A 23,198-nucleotide genomic window follows, 5' to 3' on the forward strand; every position below is an offset into this window, starting at 1 on the left:
AATGAAGTCATGATCTCACTTTACTGATTATCGGCTGCTAAGGATCTTCAGTAAAACTGTATTTCACACTGTGATGGTTAACGGTAAACTGTGGGTTAGGGTTAGTCCTGTGTGCAGGTGGGTGAAGAAGTAATCCAAGGTGACTTAAGTTTTGATAATTAAACATATTGTTTAATATCTGAGTAACCGGGAGATTCTTGGAAGGTTTAAGCACAATACCAGACCTTGTCCAATAAAAAAATTATAATAATAGCACCTCGTAATGTATCTCAAAGACTATTCCTGACACACTGATGAAGTTTTTTATATATATTTAATAAATACAAAGTTAATATCAGCAGCAGTCTTGATAACAAAAGGCGATGTCATTTTTGATTTGGCAAAAAAAGATTCAGAAAATTCATGGATTTGAATGAATCCAAACTCCTGTTACTGAATGTTTGTTGTTGGAATATATATATATATAATATATATTATATATATTCCCGATTGGAAGTTTGAGTCTCGTCCATACAGCAGCAGTGATAACAAGTCGCTTTTAGAAACGTAATTGTGACATTCTGACTCACAACTGCTACAACAATCGAGCATTTAGCATCAACTTTAGCTTCAAACATAACAGAACAGACAATCCCAAATAAAACTTTTGTAACAAACAAAGTTGCACGAAATGTAAACAGGTTATGTTACGTAACAATTTGGACAGAATCGTCCTTTCTGTCATCGAGTCTTTTCAAAGAACCGTCGTGTTAGCGGAGTCAGCCGTCTGGATGAAACCGTTTAAAAAGGCATTCTTTTATGATACAGTACAAAGTAAAGCCATGACTTATAAAAACAAAAAACAACGTGCGTGACGGCAACATTTCCTCGACACACGTCAAACGTACTGAAGTAATCAAATACTGGATCTGTGCTTTCCATATTTTTGTTCAAGTTGGCAGCAGTGTTTTTTTGGCATCACGGTGTCCTTCTAGCACACGGAGACCCAGACCGCCGGGACCGGTCTGCCGTAAAAGAAACGGTGCAAGCGTTCGGTCAAACAACATGTAGGGAGGAAACAAAATACTTCAGAGGCGGCTTCAATCAGGTCCTCAAAGCCGTCGACACTTTGACAGTTTGATACCAAACCTGTTGGAACTATTTTTACCCCCCTCGTCATCCCGTGGTGCAGACCGGTGTTCCTCAGGGCTCTACTCGAGGCCCAGGGTGAAGTTGATCCCGTGGACGATACCGATGATGATGGGTTGCCAGGCAACCAGGTACCGGAGCCAGTCGAGCAGCTGCCCGTACAGGACGTGTGTCTTCTCCCAGCTGGCAGCACATGAAGGAATTAAGGAGAGTGAACGAGTAGACGAGAGAGGATGCTTCTAAGTAATGTCTTTATATTTTCAGGCTATACTCCGATATATATATATATATATATACACACACACATTTAACAATTTATCAGTGTGATTTAACTCTTTGCAGCAATGGTCATACCTGTGTGATCATTTGAGCAACACAGCTCGTATATGGCGTTTAAGAGGGCTTTTATTTTGAAATTTCCCCTACAGAATGCCTGGATTTTGTCGGAGTGACTCTATGAGGTCTGCTATATTGAAGAGATCTGTGAACACAAGAAGTTTCTCAATCACACACTCTGAAGTGGCACATTTTGAAGTCAGAATATGGATTTCTTTATCATAAAGTTTGAATAATTATTCACACAATTATTTATTTTTTCTCTGAAATACAGTTAGCGGGAAGAAGATTGTTTTTGTTAATTATCTTTTTTTTCCATTTTGGTTTTATTTATTTATTACTGACTGACTTTTTGTCTTCAATCACTTTCACAGGAAGGTTGCTTTTATTTTTAAGTAAGTTCTTACGCTCTAACCATAATGCCTAGAACACAAACCAGAAAAAGAACATGGGTTTTACGGTCTCTTTCCAAGGAGAAACCGGCATCTTTCATCATTGATTTCCACTTCATGTGATGCACTCAATGTTCACGATATTATCAATAACTATCAAAAACAAAAATGCCACAATACAACCCATCACTCGGGGTTAGCAAAGGATACGGGTTGTTCATCAACTTCTTCATGTCCACCTTCTCGTTGCAGTACGGACACGTCTGCTTCTTACCCACGATGCACCAGCCGCGGATGCAGAACTCGTGGAAGCTGGAGTGATGGAGCAGGTTAAGGAAAAAGTACTGAAAGAAAAGTTACACAGCCGATAACAAGAGCGATGTACGATGAAGTCTGGCATCAATGGAATAGAAACTGACAGACAGTTCATTTGATAAAGGACTAATTATTGGAGTAAGATCTGCTTTTCTTTGTCTTATATGAAAGTAAACTATCGGCTCGTGGAAACACTATTTTCCTACGAGTATTAAAATAATTTGGCAGTGATTTGTTTGGTAAACAGGGTTAGTAATGTCCTTGTTTTGTAGCAAAACAAATGAAACAGTTTCAGCATGCAACACTTTGGACTTCTGTGTTTAATTAGTGTACAAAACAACAACAGTAATCCTTAACAGCTGGTAAAAGGAAGTGTCAGCAACATGGAAATGAAAAGAGCAGCTTTTGTCTGAAATGAAGGACCCATTCGACAAAATAAGATGACTTTTGATGGTAAATCTCCAACCGTTTTCATTGTAAACTGCATTTTTCCCTGAAGACAACAGAAAGTTTACCACTTGTAGCAACCGTAACTAAGGTCAGGTTTATACTCGCCGTAGAAAAGATGAATTTGGTGCGAGCGATCAGAGCTTTTCAGACTCGACTGTCACAAATAGTCCACTGATTAAAGCTCTATTTACATGTCTGAGGATTTTACAAAGAAGGCTAATTCATTTTTAAGATGCCCGAAAGCTTTAATTACATATTTTGCAGCCAAATCATATATTTTACAGGATATTTAACCTTTGAGGGCTTCTCTAAAGGCAATAAAGTCGTCTATGGATATGAGATATGAGTTTTCAGATAATTATCGGCATTGTGGAGGTTGGTTTATGCCGTTTTACCAATTACTCTCATTGTCATCTTGCTTTTTCACAGTTCATGTTGTTTGTTAGTTGAATAATAATGCAACATAAAGCATAATCGCTCGAGTATAACAAAGATAAAAGTGGACGGCAGGAAAAAGTTCCCTTGGGGAAAGTTCACATCTACGCTGAATGAGAGAGCTCTGTATTTAGAGACGGAGCTCAATGGGCCTCTGGAGTTTTAAAGACGGGTTGTCATGGTGACCAATCCCCTGAAAGCATCCTCATGAACTCAAGGCAGCTTGGTAACGACAGCATCCTCCCTTAACAGCCACCTGGATTCACCTCCTCCACCGTCTCTCTCTTTTTGACCTCTGACCTCCCTCACGACAGAAGGATAATAGTTTCGGGATACATGTGTCCACAGGACAGCTGGTAGGTGTCTTCTATAATTCCTTCCTCCTCCACGTCCACCAGGATCCTCTGACCGCACACGGCACAGATGTCGTCGGTCAGACTCCTGCTGGGCATGCCGCCTTTGTTGTAGTACTGAGAACACACACAGAAAGCAGAGGTGTGTCCGACACAGGGAAAACATCTGGAAGAAAAGTAAACCTGCTTCTAAACTAGTGAATGCCCGGAGAGCTGAAGCGGTCTGGAGTTAACGGTTCTGCTAGCGGTACTTTAGAAGTTTTGGAGTGAGATGTCCTCGTCTCAAACGTACTCTCTCTGTCTTTGTCTTTACTCGGACAGTGACACACACACACACACACACACACACACACACACACACACACACACACACACACACACACACACACACACACACACACACACACACACACACACACACACACACCTCACAAGTTAAGGGAGGAAACAGCAGCAGTTTATCACAACATCTGGACAACATGCAGAAATGATCAGTGTTCTACGGTTTGGAATGCAGCCGTCCATCCTCGTCCACTGCAGGGAACGTTAGTCTGATCAGAAGAACAGGGTCATCAATGAAAGATCATCGCTGAGATAATTGATGTGCTGAGAATGTGTTTTTGATATTTTAGAACATCTTGTATTTCTGCTCAAGAAAGAATATTGCTTCACATACAAGAATAATAAAAAAATGTTGATTCTTTTCTTAATTATTGTCAAAATAATCAAAAAGAACCAATAACAGTATTGATAAGGAACCGGACCGATAATCAGTATCGATAAGAGAACTAGTATTGATAAAAAACTAACAATAACCATCACTAATCTTGAATAATTATTAATTAAACATAAGTAATATAGGAGCAGTAAAGAGGAAATATAATAATCATAATATTATTTACATAGCTCCTTTAAAAAGAAGCTTTGACAGAGCAAAAGCAGGAAACGAGGTAATATAACGAGAGAATGAGAAAACTGAAAAATAGATAAAACAAAAAAAAACAATAATAGATGATAAAAAAAGAAAAAATCACGTTAAATCAAATGTGTAAAATGGGTTTTAAGAAGTGATTAAAAATAAATTATTGATTCCGCGAGCTTTATTTACCCTCATGGCAAAAACCAGTACAGTACCAGTCAAGTGTTTATACCTTTGAGTTCTGAAGGAAGAAGGATAACTGGATAATGTTTTTTCCAGTCTTTTTAAAATCTTGTATTTGTTTACATTGTCGATTAAGCACCTTTAAAATGATGCTGAATTATCTGTTAGCTGTTCCTGTTTGCAGTGAACCCGTTATTGTTTATACAGCTGTCACTGGATTACTGTGATACTGTAGAAAAGTTTGAATCATGATGATTTTCAAGCAAGTTCTGCAGTTGGAGCTTCATTTTTTTCTTTCGTTTCTAGGTGGGTTTTTGGACCTTGGACTCAGAGATCATGATATCCTCCGAAAGTGTAGCTCACACTGAATCTAAAACTATGCGTTGTGTGTTCAGAGTTGAGTTTGAATAGATAATAATTTTAAAAAAAAGACCCACCCCGATTGTAGAAGCCATGTAGTCGGAGCAGATTTCAGCAAAGTCTCTGCCCATGACGCCGTAGTAAAGCCCGTAAAACAGCATGATCACCCCGACGTCCATCGAGTCCTCCGCCTTGATCCTGCACAACGACGGACACAAAGAAGTCATGACTATTGTGTTTCTAATAGAGCTCATGTACGTGGTGCTTAGCAGAACAGAGAGACGTTTAAATAGACGGAGGAGAGACCGGTCTCTTTATTAGGCTTCATAATAAAGACAGAGATCTGCTGTTTAACTGCTAGAAGGTGCAGAGATCAGGCTGTAACAACAATATATTATTCATATTTAAAGCAGGTTTTATCTGCACTGAACCTTCACAGTGTTTCCCTGTTTTAATACATCAATTGTTTAGATTAACGACAGAAAACTTTGCGTATTTTTCAAGGAGAAATCTTCAATCTGGTTAAAGCAAAAGATCAAACATTTTGGGAACGCTCCAGATGTTTGATCTCCTCCTCGTCAGCGGCGACTCACCTGAAGAAGACGTTGAAGCCGAACATGGTGAACATGATGGCCATGTAGCCGAGGACGCCGACCGCGTAGCTCAGCTTGTAGATCAGCAGGAACCACTTGTACACCATCCTGAAACAACACAAATAAAACTATTATTGAGGTGGTTAATGATTCATTTTCTGTCACAAAACGTCACATACACAACAATCAGGGTTGCAAATAACGATCACCTTCATTATCAGTTAACGTGTCACTTATTTTCTCAATATTTTGGACTATAAAATAATGATAAAAGCATATTTAAATGTTTTATTTTGGCAAACAAACAAACTTAATCAAGTCATAATAATACATTCATGTTCAAAGATATTAAGTTCCCTGTCATATCAGAAAAATAACAGTTACAAGTATTGATTTGGTAAGATTATTATACTTTATTCAGGTGTTAGGATTTATTAGGATTATTGGGATTTGCTCGAGCCTCGTATTAACATTGTTTTCCACAGTGGAAGCCATGAAAGAGAGTCTTATGTTCCTATTTATGGAAACTGTTGAGCCACTGAATGTTAATCTAGATTAAAATACATGAACTTTACTTGATGGTTCTCCATCTAAAGGGGAGTTTGTGACCCAGCTGGGTAAATCTGAGGAGTCTCAAGATGATTAACAAGAAAGATAATATGAAACACAGAAATATAGAAACTATTCAAATAGCAAGAAATAATGCAAACTGTGGAAAAGGGTGACTAGTAGACACTGCTGGGTTTTACCTTTTTGTTATAAAACAACCTTTGGTTTATAAGAAATGAAAGCTACTGAAAGAAAAGGATTGTGGTTTCTTTTTTTTGCTCAAACGTTTGCCTTGTATGTCTATCAGTATTTACTAAAAACCTGTTGATAAGCAGAATTTAGAACTCTTAAAATCTAAACATTAAACTAAACTCTGCACCAGGTTTATGTGTGTCCAATGTTCTTAAATCAAAAGACGGAAACACACACATATATATATATATATATATATATATATATATATATATATATATATATATATATATATATATATATATATATATATATATATATATATATATATATATATATATATATATATAGATAGATATATACACGGCGTCTTCACGGAGAACCCATTGATGGCGTTCAGGGCGTTTAAAGACATAAACCCTGATGTCTCGACCGTCCTCCTCTCGGCGTCCTGCAGGACAGCGGCTTGCGAGTGGCTCTGAAGATGACGTAGCTGGTGACGACGGAGAACATGCCCCACATGGACAGGAACCTCCACCAGTAGAGCTTGATGGTGAAGTAGAGAGGCACCACCCACATCTGGATGAGGGTCACCAGCTGAGGAGGAGACGGGCGGTTTACTACACCGAATATCAAACTTTGTATCCACAGTCTCCTCCACCTCCTCCACCTCCTCATCCACCTCCACTCACGTTGTAGGAGCGGTGGTGCCGCTGCTTCCACTGCACCAGGACTATCTGAGCCACCACCAGCGTGGCGATGAGGATCATCACCATCTCTGCATGCATGGCCTCGTGACCCCGGTGCTTCACGTGCAGACGCTCGTGCTGCACCCTGGATGTGACCACACAAAGGGGAGTCACAGTGCATGAAATACTCATATAGTTTATGACTGAAATGTGCATTTTCTAGGTGCATGATGGGAAATAACACTGCTGCTCACTTCCAGTTTTCTCTGTGTGTCATCTTCAGCAGGTCGTCCTGGAACAAGGAAGAGGGACAGAAACAGAGCTGTAATATACCAGGTTAATAAAACACCATGCATCATGAGATAAATATAATAAACACCATGCATAATGAGATAAATATAATAAACACCATGCATCATGAGATAAATATAATAAACACCATGCATAATGAGATAAATATAATAAACACCATGCATAATGAGATAAATATAATAAACACCATGCATAATGAGATAAATATGATAAACATCATGCATAATGAGATAAATATAATAATCATCATGCATAATGAGATAAATATAATAAACATCATGCATAATGAGATAAATATAATAAACATCATGCATAATGAGATAAATATAATAAACATCATGCATAATGAGATAAATATAATAAACATCATGCATAATGAGATAAATATAATAAACATGCATGCATCATGCATAGATAAATATAATAAACATCATGCATAATGAGATAAATATAATAAACATCATGCATAATGAGATAAATATAATAAACATCATGCATAATGAGATAAATATAATAAACATCATGCATAATGAGATAAATATGATAATCATAATAATCATCATGCATAATGAGATAAATATGATAAACATATAAATATGATAATCATAATAATCATCATGCATAATGAGATAAATATAATAATCATAATAATCATCATGCATAATGAGATAAATATAATAAACATCATGCATAATGACATAAACATAATAATCATCATGCATAATGAGATAAATATAATAATCATCATGCATAATGAGATAAATATAATAATCATAATAATCATCATGCATAATGAGATTAATATAATAATCATAATAATCATCATGCATAATGAGATAAATATAATAATCATCATGCATAATGAGATAAATATAATAATCATCATGCATAATGAGATAAATATAATAATCATAATAATCATCATGCATAATGAGATAAATATAATAAACATCATGCATAATGAGATAAATATAATAATCATAATAATCATCATGCATAATGACATAATCATAATAATCATCATGCATAATGACATAAATATAATAAACATCATGCATAATGAGATAAATATAATAAACATCATGCATAATGAGATAAATATGATAATCATAATAATCATCATGCATAATGAGATAAATATAATAACCATAATAATCATCATGCATAATGACACAAACATAATAATCATCATGCATAATGAGATAAATATAATAATCATCATGCATAATGAGATAAATATAATAATCATCATGCATAATGAGATGAATATAATAATCATAATAATCATCATGCATAATGAGATAAATATAATAAACATAATAATCATCATGCATAATGACATAAACATAATAATCATCATGCATAATGACATAAACATAATAAATATAATAATCATCATGCATAATGAGATAAATATAATAAACATCATGCATAATGACATAATCATAATAAATATAATAATCATCATACATAATGACAAACATAATAAATATAATAATCATCATGCATAATGAGATAAACATAATAAACATCATGCATAATGAGATAAATATAATAAACATCATGCATAATGAGATAAATATAATAATCATAATAATCATCATGCATAATGAGATAAATATAATAATCATAATAATCATCATGCATGACATAAACATAATATAATAATCATGCATAATGAGATAAATATAATAATCATCATGCATAATGATGATTATTATGATTATGTCATTATGCATAATGAGATAAATATAATAAACATCATGCATAATGAGATAAATATAATAAACATCATGCATAATGACATAATCATAATAATCATAATAATCATCATGCATGACATAAACATAATAAATATAATAATCATGCATAATGAGATAAATATAATAATCATCATGCATAATGAGATAAATATAATAATCATAATAACCATCATGCATAATGAGATAAATATAATAATCATCATGCATAATGATGATTATTATATTTATCTCATTATGCATGATGGTTATTATGATTATTATGGTTATGTGTTTATAATGAGGCCTCTTTGTTGCCACGTCCCAGCAGCTGTTCTGAGCTACAATGTTAGCTCCTGTTAGCTCCTGTTAGCTCCTGTTAGCTCCCGTTAGCTCCTGTTAGCTCCTGTTAGCTCCTGTTAGCTCCTGTTAGCTCCCGTTAGCTCCTGTTAGCTCCTGTTAGCTCCCGTTAGCTCCCGTTAGCTCCTGTTAGCTCCCGTTAGCTCCCGTTAGCTCCTGTTTCCGCTCCTCTACCCCTTCAACCCCTCACCTGTCCGTGTGTGTGTGTGTGCGGACCTGCGGCTGACTCACCTGCGGGTGAACTCCCGCCATGGTTTGTGTGGTTGGTCCTCCCCCGGTGCAGGCTAACCGGTACACAGCAGCTAGCACGGCTAGCTCTGACAGCAGCCTCCCCGGTGACGACAGAACGGAGGGCCGGGAGGGTCAAAACACTGGGAGCGAATAGCGAACACGTATATATTTATAGCTCCTACAATCCACCTGCAGGGAGATAAACTGTGTGTGTGTGTTAATGTGGGGACCTTATCCCTTAACAAATATAAATCCATGTTGTTTGCATCCATTTATATCTGCATAAGTCATCATTTATGAACAGGGCTGCCCTCTTTTGCATTAAGTCGACTGATTATTTAGATTTTAAAAGACAAAAGATGTATTTTCTCCATTTGTTGTTATATTTGTGCTTTTTCATGCTGGATGACACATTTCCAATAAACACACGTTTAACTTTTTATTTTAAGGACACTTTTGTGTGATTCTTTGTGGATAAACTGTTTTACAGATTGATTAAAGAAAGTAATTAGCAAAATCCTAATGTCCTATTTTCTGAGAGGGACAGCCCTTTTTATGGTTTTTTTTTTGGCAAATTTGTCAAAAATGTAATACATGTACCTGTACATATAAATAAAAATCCCCAGGCCAGTTACCATACTTATATGTGGTACTGTGTTCACTTAGAATGTGACACTTACAGATATATAGTTGACAAGTTTTATAGTAGCACATCAACTTTAATAATGTGCATACAACAGTTTTTTTAAAATATATATTCATATTTTACTATTTAAATATAATATATAGAAGTAAATATATAGATCTATAATATGACTTGTAAACAGCCACTACATGACATTTTTAGAACCTTAAATATTTAAACTAATGAAACATTTCAGAACAACATGAAAACACTTTGTGACAAAAATAAAAAATTGAACTTCAGCTTTTTTTTTTTTTAACAATTGGATCTTTATTTCTTTTTGTAAACATTTGATGGACGAGTCCTCAGAAGAGAAACCGTTTCACTGCAGCTCCTGGTTTCCTCCGTCCGACCTGCGGGACAGAAAGACACGTCAGCTAACGGAATAAACTTTAAACGGTCGGTCACAACGAGAACGGACTTCGCTCAGACATCCAAGGAAGGATTGGACCGTCTTCGGTCGTTAGACCTCTGGAGGAAACTACGAATGGCAGGAAGAATCTTCATCACAGCGAGGAGGTAAAAACATAATGTTGTAATTGTAAAAACACACACCTGCTTCAGAGGCTCTGATTGGTCGTCACCATCTCCGTTGAGTTTAACTCCAGTGGACGTTTGTCCGTCAGCGAGACGTTCATCCTGGAGGACAGACGGAGGTCAGGTTAGTTCAGAGAGCAGAGACACGCTGAGACGCTTTAAAAGACTTTCTGTTCGCTCAGACATCCAAGGAAGGATTGGACCGTCTTTGGTCGTTAGACCTCTGGAGGAAACTACGAATGGCAGGAAGAATCTTCATCACAGCGAAGCCTCACAAACACATCGTTGATATGGAAACGGTTACGTACCAGCTGATGAACATCAGCGGAGCCTGGACGTCCAGCAGAGACCGTCACCCTGAAGGAGACACGGGAGGACACGTTAGCGGCTAAGCTAAAGACAAACCATCATTACAGTCACCGGTTCAGATTCGCTCAGACATCCAAGGAAGGATTGGACCGTCTTCGGTCGTTAGACCTCTGGAGGAAACTACGAATGGCAGGAAGAATCTTCATCACAGCGAATACATTCTGTCAGTAGAGCTTTAAATGAAGCAGAACGACCTCGTATATGAAATAGAGTTAAGCGTTTGTGCATCTACAGGTTCTGAGGAATAATGCAGAATTATATTTATGGCATAATAACTAAATTTAAGACCAGTTAAAGAAAAAAGTAAAAGCTACATTTATTACAAATTAATTATTATTTCTATTCTTGTTCATTGGTTTTGTCTGTTATGAGATTTATACATCTCGCTTTTTTATTTATTTATCCAATGAAAACATTCATGAACAAGCTAATGTTTGAAAGCTTTACTTCAAATATTAAAACAACTGATCATATAAGTATTTGCCAATTTATTTCCTGTTAATTAACCAGTAAAGTAATGATTTAGCCCTTTTGTCTTAATTAAAGACTAAATTAATTATTTGTTTATGATTTTATTTACATTAAATCTGTGAATTCTTTGGTGCATAAAATGTCAGAATAGTAAAGAAACATTTATTTAAATTTTCCCAGACTTTTGCATAATGATTTTTATCTTAAGTAAAGAATAATGCTTAAGTATCTATGGTACATTAAACCAATTCAAGACCAGTTAAAGAAAATAGGTAAGCTGCATTTATTCTGAGCAGAGAATTATTACAAATTAACTTATTTTCTTGTTCAATGGTTTTATCATTAAATTAGCAGAATATAAAGACATGTCTGTTATGACATCTCTTATTTTTAAAGCCAACACACTAAAAACCATCAAATGAAACATTCATGAACGAGCTAATGTTTGGCTCTTTTACTTTAAATATTAAAACAATTGATCATATAAGTAGTTCACCATTTTATTTCCTGTTAAATGGCCAGTAAAGTAATTACTGTAGACCTATTTTCTATTAATTTAAGAGTAAATTTATGAAGTCTTTTATGCATTTTCTACATGAAATCACTGAATTCTTTATTGCATAAAATGTCAGAATATTAAAAAAACATTTTACTTTATGTTTCAAGACTTTTGCATAATGATTTTAACCTCATTGAGCCTTTAACCTGAATAAATAACATAAAAACACACCTGCTTTAATCACTTCACAGGTGAGGCCCTTCAGAGATCCAGACGTCTCCTTCACATAGAGCCTGAAAGTGAAAGAAGATCCATTTAGTTCAGACGAATATTAAAGAGATTAAATGAAAACAGTTCCTTCAGATTCGCTCAGACATCCAAGGAAGGATTGGACCGTCATTGGTCGTTAGACCTCTGGAGGAAACTACGAATGGCAGGAAGAATCTTCATCACAGCGAAGCCTCACAAACACATCGTTGATATGGAAACCGTTACGTACCAGCTGATGAACATCAGCGGAGTCTGGACGTCCAGCAGAGACCGTCACCCTGAAGGAGACACGGGAGGACACGTTAGCGGCTAAGCTAAAGACAAACCATCATTACAGTCACCGGTTCAGATTCGCTCAGACATCCAAGGAAGGATTGGACCGTCTTCGGTCGTTAGACCTCTGGAGGAAACTACGAATGGCAGGAAGAATCTTCATCACAGCGAGGAGGTAAAAACATAATGTTGTAATTGTAAAAACACACACCTGCTTCAGAGGCTCCGATTGGTCGTCACCATCTCCGTTGAGTTTAACTCCGGTGGACGTTTGTCCGTCAGCGAGACGTTCATCCTGGAGGACAGACGGAGGTCAGGTTAGTTCAGAGAGCAGAGACACGCTGAGACACTTTAAAATACTTTCTGTTCGCTCAGACATCCAAGGAAGGATTGGACCGTCATTGGTCGTTAGACCTCTGGAGGAAACTACGAATGGCAGGAAGAATCTTCATCACAGCGAAAAGAAATCTAAATAGTTGATTTTATTAAGATATCTTGAATTTAGTTTTCAAAAATCAACTAAAAACCTGAAAATGTTGGTCTATCTGACCTTATATACCCTATAATAATAATCCAATATTGTCATATTTTAGTCATCTTTTGAAAAAAAAAAAAAAAGACCCTTCTTTTCAACAATCTCCTCCTGGGCAGTACTATCATTTAATTGCTGTTCAGAACTCCCGTCTACAGAGTTCTCGCTCATTTTTAAAGTCACCAAACAGCTTAAATCAGCTAAATATCAACAGCTGTAATTAACCATCTGAACCCCAAAAAGCAACAAGGATGTAAAAGCACGTTTTCTTTAAATAAATCACCAAAACTACAGTTTATTCCAGACAGAAGCTATAAAAAAAACGTGAATAGTTTAATATATTTTGCATGTAGAATATTAATCTTTTCCAACATTGTTTTTTCCAGTTTTGGTTAAATAAATTATCAAAGAAATTCAAATAGTTTTTTTTCATCTTTTTAATGATTTATGTCATTATAATTGTGTTATTCTGCACTAAAGACATGTTTGAGTTCTCTCTACTTCTAGTAGCGTCTGTGTCCGTAGAGGAGCAGGACAATGTGAACACAGGACAACGGGACAGAAGGAACTCACCGGTCTCCAGGTTCAGTGGAGTCCACGTCTTTCTGCCTCGTGCTCTTGAAGGATCCGGTACGGTGGCCCTGAAGGTCATTGTGTCTGCCGGCTCATGGAACGCTGTGAGGACATTTATGACGTTAGATTATTCTAATCACAGGCTGTTAAGAATAATTATAATAAAGACACATAATGCTTTATTGTGTAATAAACGCTCAGACATCCAAGGAAGGATTGGGCCATCTTTGGTCGTTAGACCTCTGGTGGAAACTACGAATGGCAGGAAGAAATGTCATCACAGCGAGGACGGCTAGAACGTAACGTAAATATAAAAACAATATAAATGTGAACAGTCTCACCTTGAGAGGACTGCAGGCAACGGTTCAGAGGATGAAACATCGTCAGCCGAGGAGACGAACAAACTCAAAATCTGAAAGGAGGAAAAAAGAAATTCAGTAAAATGTTAATTATTTCACAGATGAATCTTAAATTTAATATAATTATCATGAAACTAAGGATTTTTGAATCGGTTCTCAGATCATGAATATCTGACTGTATAGAACACAATGGAGGAAGTATCCAGAGCCTTTAATGCAGTAAAAGTACCAATAACACTTTAGAAATACTCCTTTACAAGTAGAGATATTTTAACCAATCCATAAGAATATTCTGTTAGTGTAAAAGTACTATAACCACATTAAATGAATACTCTGTTGCAGCAAAGGTACTAATACCACAAAGAAAAGTACTAATACCTCACTCTGGTACAAGTAAAGGTCCCTTTTTGAAAATGTTCCTTTATTTAAGTGCAGGTTTAATCATGAACATGTAAAACTTTTTCTAGCAGTTAATATATATATAAATATAAATAAATATAATATGGAATTAATTATTAATAATATTACTTGTGCATTAATGTAAAAGCAGGGTTTTACTGTTGTAGTTGGTTGAACTGAAGCATATTCTGAATTATTTACTATTGATTATCTTTATTATAAGAATCTGCACATGTGAGAAACCTGCAGCTTTTATTTTCCAGCTGTACTTCTACATTTGTTTTATGTGCATTAGTTAATGCATAATGCATAATTAAAAGTACATGTGCTGCTTTCTGTTAGTGACTAAAGTTCTGATGAGTTAACCACGTGGTCTCCTGCTGGGAACTACAGGAAGTGAAACACTGTAGTTTATAATAAGTTACCTTTTTTTAATTGCACTTTTAAAAGCACCATAATAATATTTAACACTGACTCAGAAGATAAAAACAGACAAAAACCAGCATATTTCATAATTCAGTTAAAAACGTGTTGATCTAATCTACAACCATCCGTTAAATAAACTCATAATCTATAAGAAATGTCGACTTATTATACTTCTACATAGTCTGTTAAACACATAAAATGTACTATTTAAAGGTTAAAAGTATGAATTTAAAGAGATATTTACCTTCAGGAGTCAGGAGTCTGCTCTCCAGCATGACTGCAGCTCGGAGGTGTCCCCTTGAAATGAGTCCGGTGCAGTTTCCGCGTCTTTTTGTTCCGTTCTGGCGGCTCGTAAACCGCCTCATTGCGCATTACCGCCACCTGGTGGACCGGAGGCTGAACTGGGAATTATTATTATTATTATTATTATTATTATTATTATTATTATTATTATTATTATTATTATTATTATTATTATTATTATTATTATTATTATATTCCTTTATTGATCCCCATGGGGGAAATTTAAGTGTTGCAGCAACTCAACTACACAGACAACTACACAGACAATAAATACACATACTATACAACTACACAGACAATAAATACACATACTATACAACTACACAGACAATAAATACACATACTATACAACTACACAGACAATAAATACACATACTATACAACTACACAGACAATAAATACACATACTATACAACTACACAGACAATAAATACACATACTATACAACTACACAGACAATAAATACACATACTATACAACTACACAGACAATAAATACACATACTATACAACTACACAGACAATAAATACACATACTATACAACTACACAGACAATAAATACACATACTATACAACTACACAGACAATAAATACACATACTATACAACTACACAGACAATAAATACACATACTATACAACTACACAGACAATAAATACACATACTATACAACTACACAGACAATAAATACACATACTATACAACTACACAGACAATAAATACACATACTATACAACAAAATAATTATTAAATTATTAAATCCGAGACAATAAATCAGTGTTTTCAGGGTACTAGTACTTTGGAGTACTGCAAGGGGTTATAAAAAATAAAAAATAAACATTAATGCAGAATTCCTGCATAATTATACTTCATTAGTTTAATAAAAATATGTAAATGTATGTTTCTATAAACTACATTTTCTCCCAACATACCCAGTAAAAGCGGTAGTTACTGCAAACTGTCAATTTCTGCAACAGACCACAGAGGCAACCATTGCTGTTAATCATTAATATGCATATTTTGCATTATCTTAGATGCATTTTTTGAGGTGAGGTGAAGCAATATAGTCAAGCTATGAGTACTAATTAATCAGAAATATATTATATATTATAATAATCATTTCTAATTTATATATTTCTTCTGTTTAACCTGATTGTATTTAAGAATAATGAGTTGTGTATATACATTATAAATTAAAAAAATATAATGATCATAAAGAAATACTGAGATGAATAAATAGTGAGATGACATTTGAAAAATTAAGAGGTGAAAAATATATATTATATATTATTAAGTATATATTATTACATGTTTTTACATATTTCAAATCTACAACAAGCTACATCAAAATGAAAAATGTTCAGTACTATTTTATAATAAAAAATAATAATATATAATTTCTAAATGTATTTGTATTTTCCACAATGACATATGTGAGTACATTTTTTAAATATATGATTACCCTATTTGGTAAGTGTTATATAAATTGACATAAAAACATGCATTGACCAAGAAATGCTATAATAAAATAATAAAATATTATAAAACAATAATATAAAGAAAATAATGAGATGAATAAATAGTGAGATGACATTTGAAAAATTATTAGGGGAAAAATAAATATAAACAAGTATATATTAGTACATATGTTTTTACATATTTCAAATCTACAACAAGCTACATAAAAATGAAAAATGTTTAGTAATATTTTTATTAATTTATTTTTATTTTTCACAATGACATATGCAAGTAAATAACAATATTTAGAGTTATTTTTTTAATATATGATTACCCTATTGGTAATTGTTATATACATTGACCAAAAAAACATGGATTGAGCAAGAAAATACATCATTTTAGAATATATATTTTTTAATAAACTGATTTAATTAACTGATAAAAAATATTTTGAAATATTAAGTTATTTTAAGCTACAGATTAGTGTTTAATCATAATAATACTACTAAATATATTCGTATTTCACTCAATAAAGAAAATATTAATGAAATTATTTAAATATTATCGATAATACATTTGTCAAATAATATGTATTATTTATTCATATTCATAAAAAAAGAGAATTTTAATTATATTTAATGTTTGGATGATATGAACATTAACCATATTAATAATACACTATTTCATTTATGTGCCACAGCTTATGAAAGAAGCACAATTCACTTTTTAAAATGACAAAAAAAGACATAATAATTATATTAAAGCTGACAATATTAATAGTAATTGCTGGTAATTAATTGTAATAATATTAAAGAGTTAGAAATATGAGGAGGTGCAAAAATAATTTAATTATAACAATAAAAATCATTATTTCACAAACTTAAGTCAATGCTTATACATTTAATAATTATTTTGAGGTGATACAGAGAGAGAGAGAATCACGCCCACACCTCCAGATAACCGACTGACGGATCGACCAATCACCTTCCTCCGTCTCTCCCTCCTCTGGCTCCTCATTGGTTGATGCTGCAGCGAGGCCCGATCGATGCCCAGCTCTCCCCCCCCTCCCCTCTCCTCCTCCTCCTCCCCCCCCTCAGCCTGGTGCTGCTGCTGCTTGCTGCAAGCTGCTGGTGTTGCCGTGACGATGATATCCTCCCCCCCTCCCACACACACTCTCTCTCTCTCTCTCTCTGACACACACACATAAAACACACACACACACACACAGTACAGAGGAGAGGGGAGCAAACAAGACGCTATCATGACGCCATGGCTGCAGGCTGGAAAACACACTCACACGTCTGAGGAAAACAGGGTGAGAGATGGATTCATATTTTGGGGGGGTGAGAGGAGAGATGGATGGATGGGTGGATGGGTGGATGGGTGGATGGGTGGATGGGCGGAGGAATGTTTGGGCATGACAGTAGCATCTGTAGCATGGTGTGCTTTCCTGAGAGAGAGGGATGAGGGAGGAAGGAAAGGAGGGAGGGAGGGAGGGAGGAAATGAGGATGGACAGATTGCGGGATAAACGAGTGTAGAGAGGGAATGAGTGAAAAGCAGGCTCAGACTGATCCAACCCGGCATTACAGCAAATGAAAGTGGGAGTGTGTGTGTGTGTGTGTGTGTGTGTGTGTGTGTGTGTGTGTGTGTGTGTGTGTGTGTGTGTGTGTGTGTGTGTGTGTGTGCGCTGTCAGGCCCGTATGCACTGCATGTTAGCATCCTGGGTGCTAGCAGTGTAACAGGAGGTACGTCACTTCTGTGAACAGAAACCGGGCAGATCATCTCTGAATGTTGAACATATGGATGGATTACTGAGCAGGTTTATTACTGAGGGGCCCGAAGGGAGACGGGGGCCCAAAGACCAGAGCCTCTGTGGGAAGAGTTAATATTTATTAATGGAAAGACAATCTAATGAGTACTAGAGAGACACAAAACCACCACAAAGTGATGCAAAATGACTACACAGAGAGAAACAAAATGATCAAAGAGCTGTAAAATACCAACAAAGAGACACAATATTCACAGAAAGAGACTCAATAATCACAAAGACACATAAAACACCAAAAAGAGACATAAAATGACCACAAAAGGCACAAAACTATCACAAAGATTTGGAAAAGGGCTACAAAGTGATGCAAAATCACTACAATAAGATGCAAAATGACCACAAATGGACAGAAAACCACCACAAAGTGATGCAAAATGACTACACAGAAGGGCAAAATGGCCTCAGAGAGAAACAGCTATGAAGTGATGCAGCATTGGCTACAAAGAGCTATAAAATACCAACAAAGAGACACAATATTATCAGAAAGAGACTCAGAATAACCACAAAGGGACGCAAAATGGAAAAGAAATCTGCAAAGATTTGCAAAATAGCTTCAAAGGGACTCAAAATGACTGCAATATGATGCAAAATGACCACAAAGAGACGGAAAAAGGCCACATGGACATGCAAAATGGCTGCAAAATAGTTGCAAAGTCACTCAAAACGACTACAAAGAGATTGAAAATGACCAAGAAAAAAACGTTACTGACAGTTCATCAGTCCGGGTTTCTTTCTGAGATTCTCACCAGAACCAATAATCTTCAAAATCTGGAGAAAACTGTCATAATGTTACCCGCATCAACTTTGACATATTTGTCAATGAGAGAGAGAGAGAGAGAGAGAGAGAGAGAGAGAGAGAGAGAGAGAGAGAGAGAGGGTGGGTGAGAGACCTGCAGAAACACCATGAACTTCCCCATGGGAATATGTTTAAAGAGAAAGAGATCAGGTTACCAATGTGTGTGTGTGTGTGTGTGTGTGTGTGTGTGTGTGTGTGTGTGTGTGTGTGTGTGTGTGTGTGTGTGTGTGTGTGTGTGTGTGTGTGTGTCTTCTTCGATCAGCGTGACGTGATGCAGATACTGAAATAAGATCTTATTAATATGTTTTTGGTTGTAAGATCCCTCGTCTCAAATCAAGTCAGCAAATGAATCATCTTGGTTTTGTGCAAGCAGTGAACAGGAAGTGACCATATATGGACTGAGGAGGAGTGAGGTAGAGACGCCGTATGTCAATCAGTGTGTAGCCCCGCCCTAAAGCATCCCCTGCTTTATGGTCTGTTTGACTCTAAATGGAGCATCATTTACTAAATGAACATCATGCTGTATTGAAGAAGACTTGAAACTAGAGATTGAGACCATAAACTCATGTTTACAATGTTTACTGAGGGAATAAATCAAGAGAGAAGTAGAGTCATTTTCTCATAGACTTCTATACAACCAGAGGAGTCGCCCCCTGGTGGACAGCAGAGAGAATGCAGCTTTAACATACTTCACTCGGCAGAACTGGACGTTGCTGCCTGATTTTACATAGAACCATCTCATGAAAATGTCAAGGATTATAGCTTTAACTGTGCCAAAGTACAAGAACACACACACACACACACACACACACACACACACACACACACACACACACACACACACACACACACACACACACACACACATCTGGGAATCCACATGACATGAACACACATTCAAAATACGGGTGAATTTATTTTCTGTGAAACTGTAGAGAAAGAAAGAAAAAGAGAAAGAATGAAAGAATGAAGGGTTCACTTGTCTCTGGTTCTGTAAGTGACAGCTACAAACAGCCACCACAGTGTCATGAGGCCGAGACACACACACACACACACACACACACACACACACACACACACACACACACACACACACACACACACACACACACACACACACAGCCTCACAGCCTCACTGTCGCCCCATAATCCTTTGCAGCATTGCACTGCAGAGCATCCTTGAATGGAAAGGGTGGGTGTAGCCGTAGACTTAGTGTTTAAAACAGAAATTGTCAGGGAAAGGAAGTGTGTGTGTGTGTGTGTGTGTGTGTGTGTGTGTGTGTGTGTGTGTGTGTGTGTGTGTGTGTGTGTGTGTGTGTGTGTGTGTGTGTGTGTGTGTGTGTGTGTGTCAGACAGACGTTAAAGTGTGTGTGAGGCTACTTTCCCGTCATGAGGTTGTGTATTCTGAGCAGAATCCAGAGGGAGGAGGTGTTTTAACAGGATTATTTACAAGATCACAGGCCTCTCATTTCCATAATCCCTCCCCTTTATGAACTATTCATGAGAATATGGAGCTCATATTTTCACACACAGACGTGGTTAAAAAAATATATAAATATATATATCTAGAGACAGGCAGTCTGGCAGGGAGACATTTAACAGAAAACCAGAACATCACAAAGGAAAAAGGATAAGATGGAGAGCAGAGTAGAGATATATATTCAAATTAAAGCCAGAATATAAGAGAATAAAGGGAGAATTTATAATTGGATTGGATTTAAAACAAAAGTCAAAAATAAGAAGGTAAGCTACTTTACTATAATATTATTTTCCCAAATGAATATTTCATGACTTTAATCTATTTTAAAAAACTTAAAATGCAATATTATACAATGATATACAATATGTTTTTGAATGGTGGTGTTATAGTTTGTTTTGACATAAACAGCTTCTGATCAGGTTGAAATGAGTTTCAATTTATTTCCTTTCTGTCTAACTCAACTTTATCCATAACTTTGTCAAAAACAAGACATGGTTATATTTATTTATCCTCCCACGTTTGTATCAGACAATATTTTGAACCTGTGAGGTTTGATTAATCTAGTTTACTGTTTCTATTTCATCTTGTTCACGTGTCTAGAAGTCGGACGTGTTCCAGATGAGATATTCTTTTTTTTATGTTCTCATTGAACTCTTCATCAGGGTGAACAAAGCACACACTCTGTTCAATTTGGGATTTTAGGATTAAAGAGCCAACGACTGCTCCCCCCCCCACTCCTCCCTTATGCAGTCTGTTACCATGGAAACCGCAGCCTCACTCCCTTCTCTCTCTCTCTCTCTCTCTTTCCATCACTTTGAAGACATTTTCCGTGACCTACATTACCGCTCCTCTTCATCGGTCTCTCCCTCGTCATTCAATTCCAGCTGTTTTGGTCCTCCATTCTCCTCCACCCCCCCGTCTGTGGATCGTACCATCTGTTCACGGACCTGCTGCACACATTCCTCACTATGGAACGTACCATCTGGGAGATAATTAGGGGGTGCAGTGATCTGATGCACAACCTGGGATGAACATACGGACGTTAGTGGGAAACACAAACTGGGAATGTTTGTGTTTATTCCATAATTCTGTTTGATAAGTGACACTATGTGACCAGTTTCTGCTCAATATTACTCTCTTTATCGATGACACACCTGTATTAGCACACGAGCTAAGATACAGGTTTAATATAACTGGGGTTGTAGTTCTGTAGCACTGGCCGTCACTCATTGTAGTCGGGAAAGACGAGGAACATTCTGACATGAAAACAGGAATTTTAACAAGGAGGGGAAAGTGAAAGAGAAAGTCATGGACAGTTTGTAAAGGTTGAACCAAAAACAAAGATTTTAGGAAATAATTCCACAGCTTATCTTTTGTTTTTTGTTGCTCTGACTTTAAATAAGGAGGAGGGGAAGAATTATGTAATTCATCGTTATTAAAACTCGCTAATATCCACTTTACTCTCCCTTTTCCGTTCCTACCACATCTACCGGCATCAAAACAGGAAGTCAGTGGTAAAGTAGTAAATCCCGCCTCTTGCTCGATTTGATTGGCTGACTCGGTCAAGTGTGACATTGACAAGAAAAGTTACAAATATTTAAACTTTTATACCAGTCTGAAACCGGCAAGACGAACGGTGTGATTATGGGCCCAAAGTATTCTTTAAGTGTATTTCTTAAAGGGCCAGTTTGTAGGATCTGGCAACATCTAGTGGTGAGGTTGCAGATTGCAGCCAACTGAAACGCTTTTCAAAACTAAAAATATTTTACTCCTTTCGACCAATAGTTCCCCCTAAATGCTACACACTGTTCCTTTAAGAAAGCCGAGTCAGACTGGATAGAGAAAGGTCTCCATGTTGCAGGTCCACTTACTCGCTCAGAACTCATTACTGCCTCTGGTGGCCATGTTTTATTTACCCGTAATTCTGCAAGATAGTATGTAGAAAATTAGCATAAAATTAGAGTCACAGTTTGCTTGTTTAATGTTGATCAGTCTGTCCAATGCAACATCTGGGATGCAAACAACTTCCTGACATAAAGACTAATGCACGGAATGACAATTAGGACCACGTGACCATCCTAGACTCCACCTTTACGCCCAGTTGTTGTTGGTGCAGTTGGGGTTTTCCCATTCACCTTAATGCAGTCAGAGCTTTAGTCTCAAACTGACCCTGTCTCATAGTGAAACTTACATCCAAAACCTGAAACCTTGTTAGATACATCACCTTGTCTTGTCCTTTTGTCTATGGATGTGTAACTCTCTTAAATCCTAAATCTGATCACCCAGCATGAAAGGAAAGTTCACAGTGCACCATGAGTTAAGAGCCAAAGTGTTCATCCACGTTTTTAATCATCATCCACTCTCTTTTCTCTCCAGGCTGTCCTCTGTTTGAACCCCTCTGTGA

General features: G+C 36.3%; 1 protein-coding gene, 1 long non-coding RNA gene and 6 other non-coding genes across 9 annotated transcripts; all 8 read right to left on the reverse strand.

Annotated features, from left to right (window-relative positions):
* Nucleotides 1–253: 253 nt before the first annotated feature.
* rnf175 (ring finger protein 175) lies at nucleotides 254–9,644 on the reverse strand. The gene is made up of 10 exons (XM_054601275.1): nucleotides 9,537–9,644; nucleotides 7,149–7,186; nucleotides 6,898–7,039; nucleotides 6,648–6,802; nucleotides 5,465–5,572; nucleotides 4,949–5,069; nucleotides 3,393–3,526; nucleotides 2,067–2,168; nucleotides 1,148–1,311; nucleotides 254–1,004 (listed from the first exon to the last, which is right to left on the reverse strand). The coding sequence occupies exons 1-9, from the start codon at nucleotides 9,555–9,557 to the stop codon at nucleotides 1,191–1,193; spliced, it is 942 nt and encodes a 313-aa protein (XP_054457250.1). The 5' UTR covers nucleotides 9,558–9,644; the 3' UTR covers nucleotides 254–1,004; nucleotides 1,148–1,190.
* Nucleotides 9,645–10,486: 842 nt separating this feature from the next.
* Nucleotides 10,487–15,231, reverse strand: LOC129093602 (uncharacterized). Of its 2 annotated transcripts, XR_008531295.1 has the most exons (9): nucleotides 15,174–15,231; nucleotides 14,087–14,157; nucleotides 13,746–13,847; nucleotides 12,852–12,935; nucleotides 12,597–12,645; nucleotides 12,329–12,390; nucleotides 11,067–11,115; nucleotides 10,777–10,860; nucleotides 10,487–10,574 (listed from the first exon to the last, which is right to left on the reverse strand). It is a non-coding gene; the product is annotated as an uncharacterized LOC129093602 (long non-coding RNA). The 2 variants fall into 2 exon arrangements; XR_008531296.1 differs by lacking the exon at nucleotides 12,852–12,935.
* Nucleotides 10,644–10,736, reverse strand: LOC129093929 (small nucleolar RNA SNORD14). The gene has a single exon (XR_008531324.1). It is a non-coding gene; the product is annotated as a small nucleolar RNA SNORD14 (small nucleolar RNA).
* Nucleotides 10,933–11,025, reverse strand: LOC129093928 (small nucleolar RNA SNORD14). Its single transcript, XR_008531323.1, has one exon. It is a non-coding gene; the product is annotated as a small nucleolar RNA SNORD14 (small nucleolar RNA).
* LOC129093930 (small nucleolar RNA SNORD14) lies at nucleotides 11,189–11,281 on the reverse strand. The gene has a single exon (XR_008531325.1). It is a non-coding gene; the product is annotated as a small nucleolar RNA SNORD14 (small nucleolar RNA).
* On the reverse strand, nucleotides 12,463–12,555 carry LOC129093926 (small nucleolar RNA SNORD14). The gene has a single exon (XR_008531321.1). It is a non-coding gene; the product is annotated as a small nucleolar RNA SNORD14 (small nucleolar RNA).
* Nucleotides 12,719–12,811, reverse strand: LOC129093931 (small nucleolar RNA SNORD14). Its single transcript, XR_008531326.1, has one exon. It is a non-coding gene; the product is annotated as a small nucleolar RNA SNORD14 (small nucleolar RNA).
* LOC129093927 (small nucleolar RNA SNORD14) lies at nucleotides 13,008–13,100 on the reverse strand. Its single transcript, XR_008531322.1, has one exon. It is a non-coding gene; the product is annotated as a small nucleolar RNA SNORD14 (small nucleolar RNA).
* Nucleotides 15,232–23,198: the final 7,967 nt, after the last annotated feature.

Source organism: Anoplopoma fimbria, chromosome 7 (assembly GCF_027596085.1).
Source record: "Anoplopoma fimbria isolate UVic2021 breed Golden Eagle Sablefish chromosome 7, Afim_UVic_2022, whole genome shotgun sequence".
Classification (NCBI taxonomy): domain Eukaryota; kingdom Metazoa; phylum Chordata; class Actinopteri; order Perciformes; family Anoplopomatidae; genus Anoplopoma; species Anoplopoma fimbria.